Genomic DNA, 23,512 nt, shown 5'->3' on the forward strand with positions numbered 1-23,512 from the left:
AGAGGAGGGTGAAAGGTTGTTTTCTGCTGCTCCAGAGAAGCGGACACAGAGCAATGGATTCAAACTACAAGAAAGAAGATTCCACCTAAACATTAGGAAGAACTTCCTGACAGTGAGAGCTGTTCGGCAGTGGAATTTGCTACCAAGGAGTGTGGTGGAGTCTCCTTCTTTGGAGGTCTTTAAGCAGAGGCTTGACAGCCATCTGTCAGGAATGCTTTGATGGTGTCTCCTGCTTGGCAGGGGGTTGGACTGGATGGCCCTTGTGGTCTCTTCCAACTCTATGATTCTCTTTTTAAAATACTTTTTCTGGTTATGAATGAGATGGGGAAATGAACTCAAAATGCTGGATAATAATTGATTGGTGGGGAGGCATACAAACATACATGCAAACAATCAGGAAAAAATACCATAATCTTCCTCCTCATCAAATTTATTACCTCCCTTCACCTGCTGGTCCCAGGGAAGGTTACAACAACTTAAAATTCAAAATTAAGAACAATTAAAACACAATTACAATTACAGGAATAGGGCAGTCCCTGAAAGTGCACATCTCAGATCCAAACACCAGGGTAAAGAGTTCAGTATTCACGGGAAGCTGTATTGTGAAGAAGACAGACACATCTCTCACACCGGGAATTCCACCACCCCCAGACTTCTGAGGGAGGTGGACCTACCAAGAGGGTTCCCTCTGTTGATCTTAAAACCTGGGATAAACTGCAGGGAAGGAGGCAGTCTTTCAGGTATTTGGGGCCTTAGTCATTTAGGGCTTTAAGCACTAACATGAACACCTTAAATTGGGCATGGAACTCAATTGGCAGTCAATGCAGCTGTTTTAGAACCGGGTTCTATGGGTTCTAAAGACCAGTTGAAGTTTCTGAGTTGTGCTCAAGGACAGCCCCATGCAGAGTGCACTGCAACAATCCAATCTGAAAGTTACTAGAGCATGGAGTAGCAGGCTACTGAATGCTTGATGAGGAGCAGACATCATATGACCTCTGCACAAACCTTTTGCAAAATGAATACTCACTAAGCACATTCCGTGAAGGAGTCTGGACACACCATTGTCACACGTATGCCTCTTACAGTCAGTCATGTAGAAAATAAGAACCATCCAGAAATCACACAGAATAAGCTTGGCCCCTGAATCTCCAGTGAACAACATTTGTGATTCCCACTTCATGATAAGTATTACAGAAGCACTCACAACTCTGGCTTCAGGATGCACGGTCCATATTTGTCTCATAATCTGATAACTGGGCATGAATGATAAGAAATCCACATTCTACACAATAAAACAGAATCTGTTCTGATGAAGGGCAGTTTGAAATAAAAGCCAGCCCTGATGTTTACCCTGTTTCCATCATGTAGGGACACAGGTATAAGCTGCCTTATACCAAGTCACAGCGTTGGTCTGCCCAGTTTGGACGAAGAAGAAGAAGAAGAAGAAGAAGAAGAAGAAGAAGAAGAAGAAGAAGAAGAAGAAGAAGAAGAAGAAGAAGCAGCAGCAGCAGCAGTGTTTGGATTTGATATCCCGCTTTTCACTACCCGAAGGAGTCTCAAAGCGGCTAACATTCTCCTTTCCCTTCCTCCCCCACAGCAAACACTCTGTGAGGTGAGTGGGGCTGAGAGACTTCAGAGAAGTGTGACTAGCCCAAGGTCACCCAGCAGCTGCATGTGGAGGAGTGGAGACGCGAACCTGGTTCCCCAGAGTCTACCGCTCTTAACCACTACACCACACTGTTTAGCACCGTCAACACTTATTGCCAGCAGTAATCCAGGATTTCAACTGGGGCGTCTCCCAGCCCTGCGTCAGGGATTGAACCTGACAGCTTTTGTAGGCAAAGCATGTTCTCTGCTACTGAGCTATGTCCCTTACCCATCTTTTATTATCACATTCATCTATACTAGCCAATTCTCACACAGTTCCTTCAAATATATGCCATTGGTATCTGTAGTGATCGGCTCCTAATCAGTACCTTTCCCCCAGTTTTATATTCTACTGCCACTTAGAAGAGCAGGCTCAGCCATTAAGCAGATTGAGGCGGCTGCCACAGGCAGTTGAAACCCCCAGGGCGGCAGCCCCACACGCACCCCACCTGCACCAACACCAGCACAGAAGTGGCTCCAGTATTGGTTGAAATATTTCAGAGTGCTCAGGATCTCTTGCAATTTCGGTGAGATCTTGCCCAAAATTGGTGCCACTGTGCCGCTTCTCCACCAGTGACAGGTGTGCATGTATGGGCAGGGGACCCATCCCCTGGGTTTTTTTTATAATACTGTAAAAGAGGTTTGGGTGTCTCCTCCCCAGTCACCTCCCAACCCCTGAGGCAGCTTTCCAATATCAGAGCTGGCCTGAAAGGAAAATGTCTGAGGTGGGAAGGGAAGGAAGGTGGGGAAGAGGTTCAGCTTTCCTCACGTGTGCCCACTTTTCAGAAGAAAAATTTTTGAGAAGAAAAAAATGTACAGGGGAAAAAATTGTAACAACAAACATGGCAGCTCCCATCTTAAGTAATATTCTGTCCCTGAGAACAGCAAAGGAGTGAACTGAGTGAACCACAGGCTCACAAGAGCTGAAGTACAGCATTCAAAAACACAGCATGCAATGAAGGTGTGCCGTTGTGGACACACATGCTAAGATCTAATCTACTCCATCCTGATATTGTAACAGTGCCCACTTCTAAAGTCAGGAAAAAGATCTGCAAAAAGTAGGCCCCTGCCCCATTATCTGAGTGTATGATGAGCTTCTTGCAGTGAGAGATTTCACTTTTTTGGGTTCCACGATCACTGCAGATGGTGACAGCAGTCACGAAATTAGAAGACGCCTGCTTCTTGGGAGAAAAGCAATGACAAACCTAGACAGCATCTTAAAAAGCAAAGACATCACCTTGCCGACAAAGGTCCGTATAGTTAAAGCTATGGTTTTCCCAGTAGTAATGTACGGAAGTGAGAGCTGGACCATAAAGAAGGCTGATCGCCGAAGAATTGATGCTTTTGAATTATGGTGCTGGAGGAGACTCTTGAGAGTCCCATGGACTGCAAGAAGATCAAACCTATCCATTCTCAAAGAAATCAGCCCTGAGTGCTCACTAGAAGGACAGATCCTGAAGTTGAGGCTCCAGTACTTTGGCCACCTCATGAGAAGAGAAGACTCCCTGGAAAAGACCCTGATGTTGGGAAAGATGGAGGGCACAAGGAGAAGGGGACGACAGAGGATGAGATGGTTGGACAGTGTTCTCGAAGCTACTAACATGAGTTTGGCCAAACTGCGAGAGGCAGTGAAGGATAGGCGTGCCTGGCGTGCTCTGGTCCATGGGGTCACGAAGAGTCGGACACGACTGACAGACTGAACAACAACAACAAATGATGAGCTTTCAAACAGCACTTTCTGCCTCTGGAGGTTACCTGCCTCTGTTTTGCCCCACAACAGGGCTAGCCAAGGTAGTGCCCCCTAGGTGTTTTTTGGGCTACGACTCCCATAATCCTGTTACTGGCCATGCAGGCTGGGCTGGGGCTGATGAGAGACAGAAACCAGTCATATCTGGAAAGAGCCACTTTGGCAGCCCCTATCCAAGAGAAATACAACCTGAGTGCTGCAGCGTTCACACCAACACCATTCCTTGACCGCAGTTCTTCAGCCACAGATTATTTCTCTTTCCTTACCTCTTGTCTAAGCATTCTTGAAGGGTTTCCTCTCCAGGCGCTCGCCCTCCAGACAGGATAGGTCCTTTGGGAGCTTCCATATTGGCATGCCCCTTGGCAGCTTTTCGGGGGACCTGAACAGAATCCTGCTCACACCTCACTGATTCCTCTTTGGGCTGCCTCCTTGACCACCCAGAGCTGGCTCTTGGCAAGGTCCCCATGTGACTGTACATATCGCATGAGCAGGCATATGGGGACGGGCTTTTCGGCACAGTATTCAAGTCGTCCTGTGCAGTTTCAGAGGTGAGCTTCCTGGGCACATGGGGAGAGTCCTGCTTGTTCCTCTCTGTCTTCTCTTTGGGTCCCTCAGGAGTCTCCCGGGGCTCAGGAAAAGAGTCTGAGATGTTGATCGCGGCAGCCTGCCTCATGGTTTGGGAGTGGGCCTGGCTGTGTTTGGGTTCAGATGGGGACATTTTTGCTTTCTGCTCTGCGTCCTCAGCTATCATAGGAACATCTTTTCTGGGGGAAGGTGCCACAGCTATCAAGCTGGGCTCCGGGACGGTGGTTGGCTCAGCCTCCTGAGGGGCCCCTTTGCCTTTGGCCTTTTGCCTCAGCTTTCCAGAACTGCTTCGTGGAATGGTCCCCACATGGCTGGACATATCAGATGAGCGGGCATGTGGCGATGGGCTTTTGGGCACAGGATTCAAGTCGTCCTGCGCTCTCTTGAAGGAGGACTTCCCAGGCACCTGAAGAGAGTCCTCCTTTCTCCTCACTGTTTTCTTTGGGGGTCCTGCAGCAGAAGCCTGCCTGTGCTCTGGAAAAGAATTTGAGGAGTTGACCATGGTGATGGGCCTGACATATTGGGTGTGGGCCTCACTGTGGTCGGCTTTGGTTGGAGGCAATTTTTGCTTCTGCTTCGCTTCCTTAGCTACGAAAGGAGAGTTTTTGTGGGGAGCAGGTGCCAGGCCTGTTTGTGACCCTGCATCTTGATCCTTCTCCTTGAGTGTGCCTTTGTCTTTGGCCTTAGCCTTTGACTTCCTGGAGCTGCCCCTTGGCATGGTCCCCATGTGGCTGTACATGTCGCATGACCGAGCGTATGGGGACGGACTTTTGGGAACAGTATTCAAGTCGTCTTGCGTGCTTTCAATGGAGGTTGCCAAGAAGCCATTTGAGGACAGGAGCCCCCCTCCAGGGGCCTGTGGAGTGCTGGGAGCCACAGAGACACGCCGCAAGGTGAATGTCCGTGGAATGTTACTCAAGCTCCCAAATCCTTTAAACCTAAATAATTCTGGGAGAAAGCAAAGCAAGGAGACGGTTGGTGGTTTTGAGATGGCACATTTGAGAAGATTCTGTATTAGTTAGTGCCAGTGAGAATATCAAACTAGGACTGTGGTTTGGAAGACCCACGTTCAAAGTTCGCTAGGTCATTTTGGACCAGTTTAGAACTTGGGAGACCAGGGTCCATGTCATAGCAACGTAGGAAGCAAATGACATCGGAAACTGCCTTATACTGAGTCAGACCATTGGGGTTTGTCTAGGTCAGTATTGTCTACACTGACTGTCAGCAGCTCCCCAGGAGCGTCTCCACCCCCATCGTTCAGCCCGGACACTGAGATCCATTGCGAGAAGTGAGGTTACAGGGAAACAGACAGAGGGCCTTCTCGGTAGTGGCGCCCACCCTGTGGAACGCCCTCCCATCAGAGGTCAAGGAAATAAGCAGCTATCCTAGACATCTGAAGGCAGCCCTGTTTAGGGAAGTTTTTAATAATTAATGCTGTATTGTATTTAACACTCGATTGGGAGCCGCCCAGAGTGGCTGGGGAAACTCAGCCAGATGGGCGGGGTACAAATAATTTATTATTATTGTTATTATTATTATTATTATTATTATTATTATTATTATTATTAAGGAAGGGGTAGAGGTGGCCCAGCCATTTGGCAGGGTGAGGCAGCCCCCCAGACACAGGCATAGCCAGGATTAGGGGAATGTTAGGGGAGCGGGCTTTATGTTAGGGGGGCAGAACCGAATTATTTGTGATGCAATTGGTCAGTTAATTACTGGGTAAGTATTTTTATTTATTTACTTGATTTAGGGGGGCAGTTGCCCTCCAGGTTATGCCCATGCCCCAGGTGCAGTGCTGTCAAGTATCCCGTTTTCCCCGGGATTCTCCCTTATTTTAAGCAGTTTCCCGCTGCTCTCCCTTATTTTTTATTTCCCTTAAATTTCCCATTTTTAATGGTAGCAGCTCCTCCCCTGCTGGCCAGGGACTGGGTGGGAAGACCTCGCCTACTTGGAGAGAAAAGCCTCAGCCCTCAAGGCAAGTGGGAGCCGTTTCCCGCGCTTACAGGGGGGTGTATTCCTCCCCCTGCATCAGCCCCTATCCGTTGCCGCCGAGCCCCTCAGCCGGCCAATAGGGTTAGCTGGCGGGCGGAGCCTGGCTGCCTTTGTGCAGCTGCTGCTTCCTGTCCTGTTTTGATGGGATCAGACAAGAAGACGATGGGGCTCCATCGCGCGGAGCACATGGCTGCCCTCCTCTTTGCTCCGCTCCGAGCCCGAGCCCGGTTGGAGTTTACATTGCTGCTCTGCCCACTTTTGCTTCTGGCTCCGCCCACCACTGACATGTGACTGTCCCCGGGATAGGTGAGACTGCTGATCCCTTATTTTCAAATCCAAAACTTGACAGCTATGCCCAGATGGCATTCCTGTGGCCTTCCCCACCACTGCCATCACTGGCAGGGAAGAACCACTGCCACTGGCTCCTATTTTGGGTGAGATTTGGGTGCGATCTTGCCTGAATTTGGTGCCACCCAGCAGGGCGCAGTGTGGTGGCAGTTGCTGGGCAAGACAGCATTTCCTGTTTCGCCTCAAGCAGTGAAATAGGCACCACCGCTCTCAGTCGTATCCAAGTAAGCCATGAATCAATTAAGTTAGCCATGGCCATTGATTTCAGCACACCTGCTCTTGATAGCAATAGGATCCTCCCCCATAACATTGGTTAACATTTTAATAAAAAATACTAACACTTGTATTATTTTAACGGAGCGTGGAATATTGGGTGAACTTGGACCAGTTGTTATCGTTCAGCCTAACTTGCACCACAAGGTTGTTGTGAGGATGAAACATGGGGAAAGGCGGGAGAAGTTTATATGCCACTTTGAGCTCTTGGGAAGAAAGGTAGGATATAAAATGCAATAAACAAATGTTTGGGGATATACAAGACCACAACACAATTTCATATACTGACTCTCCCTATTTACCAAGGACAGTCTGTTCATTTCTCCTAGTGAATTAGAATCCTAAAGTGGTAGAATGACTTGTGTTGTTTAGGGAATTATAGAATCACAGAGTTAGAAGGGACCCCGAGGGTCATCTATTTCGACCCCCTGCAATGCAGGAATCCTGCCCAATGCCATCCCTAGGTGGGCTTGAAGCAGCAGCCAGGCACAGCCAGGCACAATTGCACTACAGGAGGGTCCCTCCGCCACAGATCTGCTACATTTCAAAAAACGAAAACCTCCATGCAAGTAAATAATTGAACACACTGTTCATTCCTGTGCCAGTTTTCTACTTATGGGGATTTGGGTTTTGGGGTTGTTTGTACAGAAACATTCTACAGATTCTCTTGCTGGCTTGAAGTGCTTCCATTCCACTCTACTACTTTTGCACTCAGCTGGGCCTGTCACACTGGCAAGAGAGATACCAGAATCAAGAAGCCTAAGAAGGGAGACCAAACTGGCAAGAGATGAGAGATCCAGGGGGTGGGATGGGGGGTGGCTGTTAAACTGGTTTGTGTTGGGTGGAGACACAGGCATAAACAATCCCTCAGGGAAGGCTGGGAAGATTTTCAACCAGCCTCAGAAATCTATGCAAAGGGACACCTGCTGTTGCTGCCTCCCTCCTCTCTCAGCAAAACACAAACAGCTGCAAAGGGAAAGTGTGGCTCTTGGCCCAGCTGCAGAGAACAACTGATTACATGCCTATAGTCGCAAGGAGTGACTCCTTCAGTCTCCGCAGTGATATTTAGAGGCGTCAAGTGCAGCTGCTGTGCCTCAGGGCAGGTCTTTGGGAGAGAGGTCAGCAGGAGGAGCCCCCCAGGTGCAGCAGGCCATGAAGTGATGCATACTGTCTTCTAAAAAGGGACTCCCGCCCTTCCCCACAAACCATTAACTGCACCCCTGTCTCTTTCCATGCTAGCTATACCGGTAATTGCATGTTAACATCTTCCACCTCCTTCCAGCTGCTGAGTGCAATCTGTGCTACTGGTGCCCTTGGGGCCACAATTCAGTGTCTTTAAAGCTTCTGCTCTCCTTAGCCCCATTATTTAGTTTCTAGTCCTCAAGAAACTCAAGATAGCCTTGAAAGACCAGGGCAATAAAACCTGGTAAAAATTGAAAGGGAGAGGAGGTGGATCAATTTTTGAAGGCTGAGGCTGCAATATACCGGTACTGTACTTCTTTGCTCTTATCCCTTGTGCAAATGCACATAATTCTGCCCTTGTCGGCACAGTACATCCCAGCTTTTAAATGCCCTCCAACATTTCTCCAATGAAAATAGCAACGTCCATTATAATTAATTAATTATAATTAATTATTACCCATTAAACATTAAAAACAAATCCCTATGCAGGGCTGCCATCAGATATCTTATAAAGGTTGTATAGTTGCTTATTATTCCTTCCTTTAAAAAATTATTCCTTCCTTATTTATTTGGTTGGGGGGGGGGTTTACATTATTCCATACGCCCCAACATTTCTCAGATGAAAATAGGGATGTCCTAAGGAAAAGCGGGACATTCTGGGATCAAATCAGAAACTGGGACAGCTTCTGTAAACTCGGGACTGTCCCAGGAAAATAGGGGCACTTAGAGGGTCTGCTTTTATTAGTTGCAGAATGTGGGTTGCCTGGGCACAGAAGCTTTAGGGATTTGTTGTTTGTTTAATTCAAAATCTGCACTGCACTATATCTGCTGTTTGTTCTGATGAAGTTCAAAAACCGTTAACTTCAAAAAAGTAGATCACACATTTAAAGCAGGAAGTGTCCATCCCTCCCCCCTCAAAAATGAAAGGCACTGAAAGTAGCAAAAGGCACACAGCATCCAAAGGAAGAGAGGGGAACCTGCTGTGGAGTTTTGTCTCAATGAGGTCCAGTGGACTGAGATGCCTTCATCCAGGGCATGGGTAGATAATATCTGAGCTGTAGCGTGTGCTGCTTTCTAACAGTGACATGGATGCATTGTCTGCCCCGCCCCACCGGACGTTATGTGGAGACTGTCATCTGTGTGTGGCGGTGCATCTAGACCACTGTAAGAAAACAAGCGACAGCACATATATTATCTACCCACTTCCTAGATGAAGGCACCAGACCCCTGTGCATCGTCTCTTGAGCTAGCAGCTGACACCTGCTCATGTCAAATACAATGCGTTCGCTCAAGTTACATTTGCAATCGCCACAAAACAGTATGGGCTCGCCTCTCACAGAAGGACTGTAGTTCAGAGGTAGAGCAGAAGTGTTGCATGCAAAAGGTCCCCGGTTCAATCTCCAGCATCTTCAGGTGGAGCTGATAAATCTCCTTCTCTGTCTAAAACCCCGGGCAGCCACTGCCAGTCGGGGAAGACAACACTAGTCTACTAGTCAAAAAAAAAAAAAAATCATTCCAGTAGCACCTTAGAGACCAACTAGGTTTGTTCTTGGTATGAGCTTTTGTGTGCATGCACACTTCTTCAGATACAGAGGTGTGCATGCACACGAAAGCTCATACCAAGAACAAACTTAGTTTTGTTCTATGGCAGACCAACACGGCTACCTACCTGTAACTGGAACTAGTCTACTAGATTGGCTCTGGTTTGATTTGGTATAAAGCAGCCTTCCTATGTTCATATTTACATCAGCCCTGATGAGGACTGGAACCTTAATGAGTGCAACTCAGTGACAGAGCACCTGTGTTGCCAGCAGAAATTCCGAGGTTCAATCCCTGAGCCTCATCTGAAAACCTGGAGAGCCCCTGCTAGTCAGTGCAGACCAGGTGCTGTTCAAATGTTTCTGGACTCCAGACCTTATCACCCCCCCAGTAGGAAAGGGATGATGGGAGCCATAAGCAGCAGAATTTAGAGAGTGCCGCACTGGACACTCATGGTATAGGCAAGGCTGAACTAGATGGGCCAGTGGCCTGGCTTCGTATAAAGCAGATTCCTACGTTCATGCAGCCTTTTCTTGTTTCGGAACCGCTTTTCAGGAGTCCTGTGCCTTTAAACAGGTGAAAATACCACAGGTGCAGCAAGAGCTTCCAGGATGGGAGAAAACTTCTCTTGTTGATTTCCATATGCCATGCACTGGTTTTCAAAAGCACAGGAGCCCTATTGGTGCGGGGGGGGGGGAGTTGGCAACTTAGCCACCACACAGGTTTGGGGAGAAGTCACCCCTGCACAACTCCTCTTTCCTGATGTCTTTTTCAGGCTCAGCCTCCAAGGCACTCAGATTTAAGCAAGCAACAGAGTCCAAATCTGTGCTGCTCTGCTGGCTACTTACTTTTAAAGCCTCCTCCTTTCTTCTGGCTTTCAGCCATCTTTCAGGTTCTTCTTCTGGCAGGGTGCCGCTAGAAGGAGAAGTGTGCTAAAAGTTGTAAACGTTCATCAGGCTTTCCCTTCCGCACTGAGCCTCCCTTCCTTTCCCACACCCTCCCCTACTTCTCTTGCTTTCTATTTTGCTCACATTTCCTCTGCCATTGCACAACACCCGCCTACACAGACACACAGAAACACACACGCACACACAGAGAGGCCTATTCAGCATCTTTTCCTCACCTCCTTTTTTTCAGCTGCACAGAACAAAACCCTGCACTTGTCACTTTCAAAAGCATTTGTTTTGCATGCAAAGGTCTCAGACTCAATCCCCAGCATCTCCAGATCTCCAGGCAGGGTTGCAAGGACCCTGCCTGATACCCTGTATAGCTGCTGCCAGTCAGTGTACAGAAGGTCCAGGCCAGATAACTTAGAATCAACATTGTAGAGTTGGAAGAGATCCAAAGGGTCATCTGGTCCATCCCCCTACAAAGCAGGAATAACAGCTAACAAATCCCTGACAGATGGCTGTCCAACCTTTGTTTGAAAACCTAAAATGAATAAGAGCCCACCACCTTCTGAGATAGTCCATTCCACTACCCAACAGCTGTTACTGTCAGAAAATTCTTCCTAATGTTTACTCAGAATCTCCCCTCTTGTCATTTGAATCCATTGGTTTGGGTTCTCCCCTCTGGAGAAGGAGAAAGCAAGCTTGCTCCATCCTCCATGTGAGAGTCTTTCTGCTTCTTTCCCTCAGGGCTGGTAGATGTAAAAGGAACTAGACCCAAACATGGGTGGAATTCCAACATTACAGGATTATAGGTTTTAACTTTGTGTTGATTCTAACTGTCATCAACTCAACTGTCTGAGAGGTCAACTGCGTGGCAGGAGTTATAAAGGAAACTGCCTTATGCCAAGTCAGAACACTGGTGCTTGTACCTCAATATTGTCCACTCTGACCGGCTGCAGCTCTCAAAGGTTTCATAATAACATCAGAAGCCAGTGGCCCACCTAGTCCAGCCTCCTGTTCTCGCAGTCGCTGAACAGTTGCCTGTGGGAAACCAGCAAAAAGGATTTGAGTGCAAGAGCCCTCTCTCTTCCATCTTGTGGTCTCCAGCAACTGGTATTCAGAAGCACTGCTGCCTCCAACTGTGGAAGCAGAGAAGAAGCACAACTGCCCCTGAGGCAAGAGGACAACTCCATCAAGTCCCCTCCTATGGGGATTCTAACTGCTGTCAAGACTCAGGCTCCATCATGGCAGGAGCTGGCCTCTCTTCCTGGACTGGATGCTCCTGGATCTGATCAGCTGTGGAGGGTGAGTGGGTGGGGGCAGAGAGGATGCTTGTGGGGGGAGGGACTGCTCAGGAACAAGGCAGCCAGAACCACTGGCATGGGTTGCAACTTTAAGGACTGTAAGCAGTGCTGGATTTATGTACAGTGGTAACTCAGGTTAAGGGACGCAGGTGGCGCTGTGGGTTAACACAGAGCCTAGGGCTTGCCGATCCAAAGGTTGGCGGTTCGAATCCCCGCAACGGGGTGAGCTCCCATTGCTCAGTCCCAGCTCTTGCCAACCTAGCAGTTCGAAAGCACGTCAAAGTGCAAGTAGATAAATAGGTACCGCTCCGGTGGGAAGGTAAACAGCGTTTCCGTGCGCTGCTATGGTTTTGCCAGAAGCAGCTTAGTCCTGCTGGCCACATGACCCGGAAGCTGTACGCCGGCTCCCTCGGCCAATAAAGCAAGATGAGCGCCGCAACCCCAGAGTCGTCTGCGACTGGACCTAATGATCAGGGGTCCCTTTACCTTTACCTAGGGTTAATAACTTAATTCGTCCTGGAGGTGTGTTCTTAACCTGAAACTGTTGTTAACCTGAGGTACCACTTTAGCTAATGGGGCCTCCCACTGCCACCGCCGCACGATTTCTGTTCTCACCCTGAAGCAAAGTTCTTAACCCGAGGTACTATTTCTGGGTTAGCAGAGTATGTAACCTGAAGCGTCTGTAACCCAAGGTACCACTGTATAGGCTAAGTAGGCTAAAGCCTAGGGTCTCTAAATCTAGGGGGCCTCCCCAGCCCACCTGACCCCCCAGCAGTCAGTCTTCCCTCTCCCAAAATTGCAAACCCAAGACTTCACGCAAGAGCAGGGCAACTCAGGCCCAGCAACTATGAGACTCAGGGCCAGCCAGTGGGGCCCAATTCAAAGCTCTGGGGCCCAACTTGAATTTTTTTTTGTGGGGCCCCAGTTCACAACCCAAGCCTGCAGAATCTTAAGAGATATAAATAAAATCCATCTAGATTGCCCTGGTGCAGGGGGGGCCCTTAGGACTGACCCCATTGCTCCAAGTGCCTTAAGGCCAGTCCTGATGAGACTGACAACCCCTGCCCCTTGGAGGTCCCTGGTGCCACTATTCAGAGTACAGACTCCAGGACTCCAGAGCCAGCAGGCCCAGGGGCAGCATCCAGCTGCACAGCCTTCCCCAGCTGCAGGGTCAGGTCTGTAGTGGTCAGTGGGAGTGGGTGGGGGGGGCGGCTGGGGCAGATAGACCAGGCAAGCAAGCTCTGCCAAGTCCCTTCCGTTCCTTCCCTCCTCCTCGGCTTGAACAGAGCAGGGCAAGCACATGTGACTGGCTCTGGCCTCCCCCCTCCCAGGCAGGGAAGTCTATCTTCCACACTTCACAGAGCCCTGTTGGTGCCTGCAGCATGCACTGCAGATGGAGATGGCCCACAGGCAGAGAGAGGCCTTGGGGATCAGGGAAGGCAGCAGGGGGAAGGGATCCTTGGGGGGAACCAGATTAACTACCTGCAGAAGGCAGGAGGCCAGGCTGCAGGTTGGTAACAGGACCTCATCCCAAGGGAAAATAAGTATAGGGATCGGTTCAGGGACAGAGGAACTGCGTTTTGTCTTCTTTTATTTGTGCCCGGTAGTGTTTTCCTTTCTGTTTTTGATTTAAAGTGCCTTTTTGTGTTTAAAATCCTGTTAGTCAATAAAATCTTTATTCTTTGTTTAAAAGACTAGTCTGGTGCTCTGCCCACTACCAGTGTCTTAAGAAGGGTCCTGGGAGGGGGAAAGAAGCCCCAAAATGTGCAGGAGAAACCCCAAGTTAGGCGTTTTCATCTCCAAACCCCAGGAGTCAGCCAGAGGGGTCTCACTGCCCCTCCAGAAAGGCACAGGGGAGTCAGTGAGTGGTGGCAGCTACTGAAGAGTGATAGAAGCCCACCAAGTTTATCCAGTCGAATTTTTTTTTTAATTTTTAGATTCTAATCTGAGCATGAGTAAAAGATTTGAAAGTGGTGCTAGAAAGCGCAAGAGATAGAGAATCGAAAATGCTTTGGTAATGAAGTTAAGACCAAACACTGCTTTTGTGCACCAACCACTCAACAAAAGCCAGCAGTGAAGCTATCCGGCCTGAGCCAAGTACTAGCATGCAGCCAGACAAAAACCTTAGCTGGATATATGATATTAAGTAATATCACTTAGCTTATGGGTAGGCAAACTAAGGCCCAGGTGCCGGATCCGGCCCAATCGCCCTCTAAATCCAGCCCGTGGACCGTCCAGGAATCAGCATGTTTTTACATTAGTAGAATGTGTCCTTTTATTTAAAATGCATCTCTGGGTTATTTGTGGGGCCTGCCTGGTGTTTTTACATGAGTAGAATGTGCTCTTTTATTTAAAACTAGCTGTCCAGCCACGCATTGCTGTGGTTTTTTTTGCTTTTTAAAATTCTGACCCCAAAAGTATTCTGGAAGCTCCTGTTTTCGTTCTTCCCTGTCCCTGTAGAGTAGGGGTCAGCAAGGGGCCGGTCTGGTGGTATTGATCACTTGGGACTGTGTGTGTTCATCATGCGAAGTTGCGGCGGCCATTTTAAGTGAGGGCACTGGGCACTTTATGGAGGCCTACTGCGGACCTTTTTTTTTTTTACTGTAAAAGCGCAACCCCCCCCACAAACACCCCCTTCCTCACAATTAAGCAGTCCCATGCTCTACGCCATTAAAAAGAGCATTCTCCCCCATCCCAGTCCCAAAATTACACACCCCAGCGACAAAATCCCCTCAGAGCCGGTCTTACTCAGTGCGACCTCCCAGGCAGCCTTGGGCTTATTTTGCTCCCGCATTTTTTTTTATCCCCCCTCTCTTCCGCAACTGCCCTGCTTCCTACTCCGTCTTTTTTCCACATTTCCACTAAGCAGTTTGTGTCAGAAAGTCCTTGGGTGCTTACAGATGGCAGTTATAAAATGGTGGACGGGGTTTTCTTTTTGGCGCAGGTCTGATGACGTCAACAGGCAATCCACCTTTCTATTGGATGCTGTTGGAGTCTTCAGTTCTGTTGCTGGTGACATGTAATGTGTGCGCCAATTTTTTTTGCCTTTATTCTATATTTTAGGCATGACAGGTGTGGTTTTTAAATTTTTTATTATGCTAGATCCTTCCTCGATGGTCATGTTACGCTTTGTCCTAATTTGATGCTGTTTGGTGCAGCGGTTACGGAGCAAGGTGGTGTCACGCACACAATGGGAACATTTTTTATATATATAGATGCATCTCTGGGTTATTTGTGGGGCATAGGAATTCATTGTTGTTGTTTTTTCAAAATATAGTTCGGCCCCCCATGAGGTCTGAGTGACAGTGGACAGGCCCCCTTCTGAAAAAGTTTGCTGACCCTTGACTTAGCTGGATATATTATATTACCTTGAGTATGACTGAAGTGTTAGGTCACCCTATAATTCTACATGGGAATATTATACATCTTACTCCAGTGGGGAAGACGGGGGCCTGTGTGTTTATGCTTAGTCTGCTGCCAAGGTGATATCTGTTGATGGGCAACTTCAGTGCCCCTGCTCTTCCTTCTGTATCTTTCAAACAGACCTGGAATGCATGGTCATTCAAATAGAGGACACCTTCATACAGAGAAATGGGATGCGGGTGGCACAGAGCTTGATTTAGTTCGGGGGGGGGGAGAAATAGAGAAAGAGATAGAGAAAGAGGTTTCATTGGAAGTAAGCAAGGACACCGCAGGGACTTGAACCCCGTCCTGGAAACCAGGAGTGCCAACCACCAGCGCCTTTTCGCTTTTTTTCTTTTTTCTTTTTTGGCAATGCAACAAGGTGAAAAGCAAAACCTGAGAGAACACTCTGAATGCAGAATGTTCTCTCAGGAAAAAGAAAACCCTTAAGAGTTATGAAGTTGCAGACAGAACACAATCGAGGTTTTTATCCCTTGCAAGGGATATTTACCTAGATGTATTTAAGGCACAGAGTGCCATTTTGACTGCCATTAATTTGCAGGGCAGAACAGAGAGACTGATTCCAGTCTTAAAATCCTGCCTTTATGCTCACCTTTTCATTTGTCCCTCTGAAGTGTGAATTCATGGGCCTGGAAGTTCCTTTTGCTGGTCTGTGAAAAGCAATGTGGACTCATTAGCTTGTCGCTAGCCCATTCCCGCCAATTCAAGAGAAATGGAACACAGCTGTTCTTACTAACCTGACTTCTGCAGGAAGAGCTGGCTTCACCTGAATATGGTGGGCTCTTGGACAGAACTGTGAAGAGATCAAGCAGGGGGAAATGGAGAGGCCAGCACAAAAGGATTGTACTGAAAAAGATCACTGAATTGTGGAGTGTGAAGTTCACTTGCCATTAATTTTCTTGAAGGCTTGCAAAATTCTATTTCTTGCATCACTGAGATGCACCTGGAAGAGACTAGGGTCTTCAGCAGCCCTCCCCTCCAGACACAGGAGCAAAAACAGCCAGTTACCTAAAGCAGTGCAGTCAAGACGCAGGTATCTCTCAGTCCTACACTGCAGATGTTCACTTGATGCATCAAGAGCTCTGACACTGCCTCTCACTTGGCAATGGAGCAGATCTGCTTCAGGCACAGGTAGCTCTGTGAGGTCTGGAAAAAAAAGAGCTGGAACAAAACAAGGATGGCTGTCCCACCCAAAGATGTACCTTGTTGTGTGGTGATGGCACAGGAAAGGGCCTCCCCTGCAGTGGTGTCCCGACAAGAGAAGTCCTTCCAGGTAGAAGAACGGAGAGCGACTGCATTAGGCTTTCAAGATCGCAGCTCTTCTGAAAAAGTGATTGAATAACCAACATTGCTCAATACAAGCTCTTTGGAATATGTAGTTTGCATATTTGATGTATTATTCCATTTAGAGCCTACCTTTTCTCCAACCGGCTCAGGGTGCTTGAATTGTAACTGTATTATAATTGTATTATTGTAATTGTATGAATGTAATTGGATGTGTGTTATATGTGTATGTGTGAGTTATGTGTAAATGGAATTGTATAATGTATCACAATAATAAATAAATAAATAAATAAATAAATAAATAAATAAATAATGTTCCCTCTCACTGCGACCTGAAAGAATCTTTGTACAAAGAGATGCAGGCAGAACACAACAGAGATTTTCTCCTCAGCCAAGCACAAGATACTCACCTAGTTGACCTTCAGCCAGAAGACACACAACTGTATTGCTGCTATAATTACGATAGAGCATTTAGAGATCACTTGTTAATTGTAAGTGCCTATCGCCACCTCCCAGATAGCGCTGTGGGTTAAACCACAGAGCCTAGGGCTTGCTCCTGCCAACCTAGCAGTTCGAAAGCACGCCAGTGCAAGTAGATAAATAGGTACCGCTCCGGCAGGAAGGTAAACGGCGTTTCCGTGTGCTGTTCTGCTTCGCCAGCAGCGGCTTAGTCATGCTGGCCACATGACCCGGGAGATGTACGCCGGCTCCCTTGGCCAGTAAAGCGAGATGAGCACCGCAACCCCAGAGTCGTCTGCGACTGGACCTAACGGTCAGGGGTCCCTTTACCTTTACCTATCACCACCTCTGATAATTCAAAAGTTTTTTTTAATAGAAGCTACGATTGCAGTTGAAGGTAACTAAATGAGATGTTACAGACAAAGGCTTACATATGGGAGAGTACATACATTTTATTAATTTATACAGTGGAATTTAATTTGTAAAACAAGTACAAATGAAAAGTATGTATAAAATGTTTGAGATAATGGCGGATGTAAGAAATCGAAATACAATAAAATATTTATTTATTGGAAAAAAGAGATGTTACAGACAAAGGAAGCAGTTGGCTACACCAGGTTTATTAATATATTACCTTTGGAACAGAAGTACTGGCAAGGATCCAACTTTTAGTATTTGTCGGAAACCGAACAACTATCAACCCTACCATGCAAGTTTTCACCAAAAAGCCAGTAAAACAATTTTGGTCAAATTAGATTTCTAATAAAGTCTCAGCATTAATTGATCATGTTTCCTGCATTAAACAGACCTATCTGCACCCCAGGCAAAGAAAACTGGGAGCTACATGCCTCCTTTATCTACAAGAGATAGGGGTACAGATCTCTATTCAATTTTTTTTCACAAATGTGGGATGTTATTATTTTGTGTGCCCCGTGTGGTCATTGGTGGAACAATTAGCCACCCTCTTATGTATGAGTAAAAATGGCCAGACAGTTTCAAATATTTCCTCAACCGTTTCAGCCTTACCATTAACAGACAAAATTTTCTCCCCTTTATGTACAGGAAAAAATGGCCAAGGCTTATTCCTACCAAATATGAATCTGTATGTGCCTAAACGCTTGCTGGACTTTAGCATATTTGAATTTTGCTCAAAAATGGTCGACAAAATGGTGAAAAACCTTAGATACTTACTCCAATCCTTGCAGACACATTTCCTTCCATACAGCCATAGATTTGCGGGGTTGGAAGGGACCTTGGGGTCACCTAGTCCAATTCTCTGAAATATAGGAAACCCAGCAACTATCAACCCTATCATGCAAGTTTTCACCAAAAAGCCAGTAAAACAATTTTGGTCAAATTAGATTTCGAATAATGGATCGTGTTTCCTGCATTAAACAGACCTATCTGCACCCCAGGCAAAGAAAACTGGGAGCTACATGCCTCCTTTATCTACAGGAGATAGGGGTACAGATCTCTATTCCAAAATGTTTCACAAATGTGGGATGTTATTATTTTGTGTGCCCTATCTGGTCATTAGTGGAACAATCAGCCACCCTCTTATGTATGAGTAAAAATGGCCAGACAGTTTCAAATATTTTCTCAACCATTTCAGCCTTACCATTGAAGGGGACAGTTCCATGTTGCTAATTATGCTTTTAATGTTTAATGCAATTAATGCTTTTCTTTAGCTTGTTTATTTGTGTATTATTCACAGCACTGCAGCATTCATATATTTCTCTGTATTGCTGTATTGTATCCTGTTCCGACTGCACTGGCTACCAATTAGTTTCTGGTCCCAATTCAAAGTGCTGGTGCTGACCTATAAAGCCTTAAACAGCTCAAGACCACAATACTTCAAGGGCAGCCTCTTCCCATATGAACCTACCCAGACCCTGAGATCATCTTCTGAGGCCCTTCTGCCTCGTGTGCCTCACCCATGTGAGGTCCAGAGGGTGGCAACACGAGAAGTGGCCTTCTCTGCAGTGGTTCCCCACCTGTGGAATGCACTTTAGGCCTTTGCCTAACCTGATCTACAACCTATACCCTTTTTAAAATGCTGGCTCTCTTTTGGGGGGGGGGTTATTGAGTTGCTATTGTTTTGATTTTGTGAATTTGATATTTTATGTGAACTGCCCTGAGATCTTCCAGCATAGGGTGGTATAGAAAATAAATAAATAATAACAACAGCAACTTCGGCAACAGAAATCCCAGCCTTCTATTTTCTGTATTTATTCTTCAGTCTGCTTGAAGCAGACTTCATATCCACCTACCCTTTCCTGTGCTTCTTTTCACAACCAACGACTTGTTGGTTGAAAGGTAAATAAACTTGATATCGCCCCTCACATTCTTTCATTTGTCTTAGTTTTCCCTTGTATCTTTTTTGAAAGTGGTAAATAATTATTTTTCTGTGCCTTACAATTCCTTTGTTTACTTTTTTTTTATAAATACTAGTTATAGTTTTGAAAAGAAATCTAACCTAAGCTGGTTTAGGTTTCCATTTTAAACCTATTTCCCCAGCCTCTCTCTCTGTTATGTACTAAGCCTGGATTCAAAACAAAACAAAAAATAAAAAATTCATTCCAGTAGCACCTTAGAGACCAACTAAAGTTTCTTCTTGGTATGAGCTTTCGTGTGCATGCACACTTCTTCAGATACACATACCGCCCAAACTGCAGTGATTTGTCTCGGATACCCATGCACTCAAAGGTGTTGAAGAGCGGGTGGAACACCTGGAGTCCCTCACACCCCCTCCTGCTTATGAGAACGCGACTGTGAAGGAGGTCTTTGAAGAAGAATTTCAGCCCCCCCCCCAAGCCTATAAGAACAGTGCACCGTGGGAACTTTTCACCAGACTTACTTAAGTTGTCATCTTGTTGCAATCCATATAAATTCAATAAATAAAAAAAATAAAATAAACTAACAGTGGATGTCGGGGTTTGGTTGCTGGAGCTCCTCGTGCACAGCCTTGGACTGGCTATGCACGAGGTACCAGTTGCGGGGAAAGCGGCCAGCGTTCCGCGTGCTTTTGAGCACGGTCGCCGGCCAAGTCTCACAATCCGAAGGAAGCTGAGTAAGCCAATTGATGACTCCGAAGGTGTATGAGTTCCTAGTTGCCTTCTTAATGAAAAGTTGCCTCGTGAAAATAAATATACCCTGACTCTGAATAGATGGACCAACTTAAAGAAATTAAAATTTTTACTTTAAGCCTTTTACTCCCCCTTTTACCCCAAAGGAAGACAGACACCGGTTGTATCTTTAGTGGCTTCGGCAGAACCCGCATAGGCTCGTCCCCTAAGCTAAGTTCTCCTAAGCTTAAAGTCCCTGCGCGCCCAATCTTCCGCGAGGCTAGCTAAATAAGACTAAAACCGAAATATCTTCCGCAAGCCTAGCCCTAGGCTAAACCTAAAAGAAACCTAACTAAAACTAAACCGAATGATCTTCCGCGATCTAACTCTAACTAAAGAAAACCCATCCAACCCATCCAGCCCGCTCCTAATCCCTTAAACTAAACTTGACTTCAACTAAAACCCAACTAAAGCGAAACGGAAAGAATGCACGAACGAACGTGCCTAACCCAAAACTCAACGTGCCTAAGCGGGGGTGCCTCTGCCTTTTATTAGGGAACAAACGTGACATCATCATCAATGTCTCAACCAATAAAATCACTGTTGCTGCCCTCCAAAAAGGCGGGAAGCAAGTTTAACGCTCATTAACAACTTTGAACATGACCGGAACTATAAAATAAAGGCGGATTAATCTCATAAGTGAACCACACTATTCATTCATGCTTTCACTTTCACTTTCGCGCGTAGTTATACAAAAAATAGATCCCGAAAACCTCATAAAATAACCAAATAAATATAAATCCATGGCGGATCCGTGAAACGTATTCCGACATATCATCTTTCTTTTTTTGTTTTAAATTAAATTATTTTTGTTTTAGTTATATAAAAGAAGGTCAGAGATATCATAAGCATTTATCTGACATAAACATTACCATTTGTTTTGATATAGACTTTGATATAAACACTACCAACATTATCCATATTCACCTTTTCACAGGAGTAAATACTTGTACAATAATGTAGCAATAAAGTCATGAAAATAACAAACCACTGGCCGAACATAAAAGGTGATCGATCCGATACACTATAAACTTTCTAGGCATATACATCATGCAGCGTAAAACAACAATTCACATCATAGGCATATATACTTTCGCGTGCAGCGTAAAACAACAAATCACTTCCCAAACGCAAGAGAGGACCTGATGCAGGTCCAAAATTAAAAATAACGGATAACGACTGCCCAAACATAAGAGAGGTCCCGATCCGGGACCCAAAATAAAATTTAACTAGAGCTGGGGCTTCATAGCCTACCCAGACCCCTCCCCCATTTTTTTTAATTTTTTATTTGGAAAACTGAGGAAAAATGGATAAGGTAAAAGAAAAGGTTTGTGGCTCTGGGGCTACAGAATCGAGGGAACTTTCAGGAAGGTAGATTCTGGACTTACCACAGCGACCACAGGTAACGGGGAACTAGGGTCCGATTCCAGAGAGGGGATTTAAGCCACCTAAGTAAAGGTCTTCCAGCCATGAGAAAGGATTTAAGCCATCTACACAAGGGTTTCCAGCAAAAACGAGATGGGATTTAAACCACCTACATAAGGGTCTCCCATCAACAGCAGGAAATAGAGTGAAAGGAAAAGCTGGGAACCTGGTTTACTGCCAAAGGTAGCATATAGAGGGGGTTTTTTCAAAAGAAAAAGGGGTACCAAGAGGGTAGGATGCCACCAGACTTGACATATATATCTTGAACAAATCCGAGAGTGACCAATTCTTTGAACAAAGGAAAGCATTTCAAATAAGGTATATAAGCGTTAAGACACACATTTTGGACTACAACTTTTGTAAGCACAACGTGGAGATTTAAGATTATTGAAACATATATGCATGAATATGTCTATGACTAGAACTGCACAAAGACGATGCTTTGACCTTACATAAACATTTCCATATCATCAAAATTGTGACACTCTAAATGGAAACCATTTCAGAAAAGCTTTGTATACATAAACATCCATATCATTAATTACCAAGCTATATTGAAAACACATGTAACATGCGAGGCGGATATTTCAAGAAGCATACAAAATTGAAAGTACAAGCTTTGTAAATACAATAAAAGTACAGGACAGTTTTAGAACTGCAGAATACACTGGAGAGGAAGATGAAGACGATGAATGAGTTGCCGGTCGTCTTCTACTCAGGCATATACGATCCTGGAGGATAGGGAAAGTTCATGGAACATAGGAAGAGTTCCTGAATAAAGTTCTGCATACGAGGGATACAGGAACACCTGTAGAGGAAAAAAGGTTAAGCAAGCAAATCATAGTGATCTGCCAGTGAATGTGAGAAAGAGTAAAACTGGAGCAAATCCAGGCAGCCAGGAACCAGAGGCCGCCCAGAGGCAAACAAAAGGCCTAGGCAGTAGGAAAATAAGACAAACTGCCCAGAACTCAACTGGTGCTGTTCGTTAAGACTATCAAGGGAAAGTTCTAAGGTCAATGACTGTGGAGCTTTATCCATAAGGTACTGATGGAGAGTAGGGGGTTGCACACGATCCTGGTGTAGCAGCTCTTTGATTAGGGCCTCTGCTGCAGCGAGCTTTTCTGACGTCAGCGCCCATTGGTCGACCCATACAGGGGGTCCTTCCTTCCATGTGAGTGGAAGAGCATGTACTGGCGCTGATGCAAAGGCCCACATCAAAAATGTGTATGGACAACAGTTCTTGCCTTTGACAATAAGTCTCTACCCCAAAGGGTGATAGGCACATCCATAACAAGTGGACGGAGCTGCACCATGGAGCCTGAGTCTGACTGGAAGGTAATCGGATGCACGCTCTGGTGGGCGGGTTCGAAACCTCCGACTCCGAAGACTTCCTGGGTGACAGTCGTTGCCCACTGGTCAGGCCAGTCCTTTCTGGCGATAACTGTGACATCTGCACCTGTATCAAGAAGACCCTTGATCTTTCGTCCACCCATTTCTAAGACGAGGTGCGGGCGTTCCTCTGTAATCTTGATTAGCGCCATTGCTGCCTGAGGAGGCAAAGAGTCTACAGGAGCTGTAGGCATGGAAGTAAGCAAATAGAGTCTGGCAATTTCCAAACCTTTTGTGAGGACACAAGGAACTGTTGAGAATCCTGGAATCAGCAACTGCGATGAATCTGTGATTCGAACTAGGCCTGCAGTCAATGTGACTGTGGCAGGGAGGCGATCCATCCTAGGCAGAATAAGGCAGATTGAGGTGTCTGGGAATGGACCACGAATGGATGTTGGCAATTGCTGAGCAAACCATGGATTTGAAAAGTAACAGTCCTCTGTTAAGAAGAGTGGTATACCTGGGACAGAAGAAGCTTCTTGTTCCTCATTGGCAGTGTCTGAAGACATCTTCTTGGCTTCAGGTTTCTTGCACTGCTGAAGTTGGCAACTTTGAAGCTGCTTTGCGTTGAGTTGGCAAACTTGAGGTTCTTCTGTTGGTAAAAGTTGCTGATGCTGTTGAACCTGCTGGCATTCAGTCAGTCGTGCATCAAACTGGCAGGATGGAACTTCTTCTTTGACACAAGGCAGTCGAAGTTGTTGTTCCTGATAGTTGTTTGGTTGTGGCGGGCTGAGCTTAAAAGCTGGAGGTGACACAAAGGTGTGGACATTGCTAACCGGAGTGATGTTTAAGCTTCCACAAGAGGGAGCTGGCTCACTCATTTGTATCCTTTGGCCACATGGAAAGTGATCATCAGCTGGGTTGCTACCTGGATATTGCTGTTTCATCAAGGGCAAA

The 23,512-nt window shown here is 46.2% G+C and overlaps 1 protein-coding gene across 1 annotated transcript in view; it reads right to left on the reverse strand.

The window, feature by feature from the left end:
* SH2D3C (SH2 domain containing 3C) overlaps positions 1-10,258 on the reverse strand; it is a 68,684-nt gene extending 58,426 nt beyond the window's left edge. The window contains exons 1-2 of the mRNA XM_033137484.1: positions 10,165-10,258; positions 3,661-4,927 (exon numbers count right to left, since the gene is read on the reverse strand). Coding sequence (XP_032993375.1) covers positions 3,661-4,927; positions 10,165-10,201 — 1,304 coding nt within the window. The 5' untranslated portion in view covers positions 10,202-10,258. The remainder of the gene's footprint in view (positions 1-3,660; positions 4,928-10,164) is intronic.
* Between the last annotated feature and the right edge of the window lie 13,254 nt (positions 10,259-23,512).

The sequence above is a fragment of the Lacerta agilis genome, chromosome Z (genome assembly GCF_009819535.1).
Source record: "Lacerta agilis isolate rLacAgi1 chromosome Z, rLacAgi1.pri, whole genome shotgun sequence".
NCBI classification, from domain to species: domain Eukaryota; kingdom Metazoa; phylum Chordata; class Lepidosauria; order Squamata; family Lacertidae; genus Lacerta; species Lacerta agilis.